The sequence below is a fragment of the Sphaeroforma arctica genome (genome assembly GCF_001186125.1).
Source record: "Sphaeroforma arctica JP610 unplaced genomic scaffold supercont1.8488, whole genome shotgun sequence".
In the NCBI taxonomy this organism is placed as follows: Eukaryota; class Ichthyosporea; order Ichthyophonida; genus Sphaeroforma; species Sphaeroforma arctica.
Window position 1 is genome coordinate 1 of NW_014032070.1, and position 953 is coordinate 953.

The 953-nt window shown below is 41.2% G+C and overlaps 1 protein-coding gene across 1 annotated transcript; it reads left to right on the forward strand.

Annotated features, from left to right (window-relative positions):
* Positions 1-262: 262 nt before the first annotated feature.
* On the forward strand, positions 263-480 carry SARC_16612 (hypothetical protein; the record flags this gene model as incomplete). The annotated part of the gene is made up of 1 exon (XM_014289286.1): positions 263-480. A coding segment is annotated over one exon (218 nt), but the record flags the coding sequence as incomplete, so codon positions are not given.
* Between the last annotated feature and the right edge of the window lie 473 nt (positions 481-953).

Genomic DNA, 953 nt, shown 5'->3' on the forward strand with positions numbered 1-953 from the left:
TATATGTATATATATGTGTGTGTGTGTGTGCATAATCACGATAGGTTTGACAGATGATGAGGACATACAAGTACTAGCTATACATACTGATATTAGCTGAACATTCAGGTACTAAAATTTATATATATAAATAAATATATATATATTTATATACCTATTTTGTTTATATATATATATCTTAAAGTAACTCTGTTTATTAAAAATAAGTCCTGTCCTCGTTGATGTACAAACCTTATTGTTTTGATCCCTCCCACATCCTTAGACGATGCTTATCCCCCGCCAGTACAAAACGAGGCAGCGCGGTTTGTGCACAACCTGTGCTACACGTCTCCATTGGCCTTGCAGATGTTCGTTGCCTGTCGGGGGTTGCCTACCCTCACAGCTATGTTAAGGGCCGATATGCACCTGTGCAGTCCTGTGGTAGAGGCGGCGGTGGATAGTTTGTTCTACATCTTTGACACGCAGGTGTGGGATGTATGAGGGTTTAGAGTTTTAGGGTTGAGGGTTTTATAAAACCCTGAATCGGTCATGTGGTAGAGGCGGCGGTGGATAGTTTGTTCTACATTTTTGATACGCAGGTGTGTGGGACGTATGAGGACGTCAGTGTGAGTCTTGCACTTGTACTCGCTTGCCGTGTTAGGTGTTAGCACATTGGGTGTTTTTGGTTTTTAGATATTTTTGGTTTTTAGGTGTTTTTTGGTTTTAGGTGCTCGAGGGTTTAAAAATTGTGACGTATTTAAAGTTTCCGGTACACTGACCAAATGGCTCGTTGTTTGAGTGGTTTTGGGTTTTGGGGTGCAGGGTTTCTTCTACATTTTTGATATTTGCTTGTGTATTGGCTGTGAGGTATAAGCAGTCAACTGTATAGTGACCAGATGGTCATCTGCTGCACATTGGCTCAATTGAAAGTTCTGTTGAGTGCTATTGCGCCCTTGTGAAGTCCATGTTGGCAA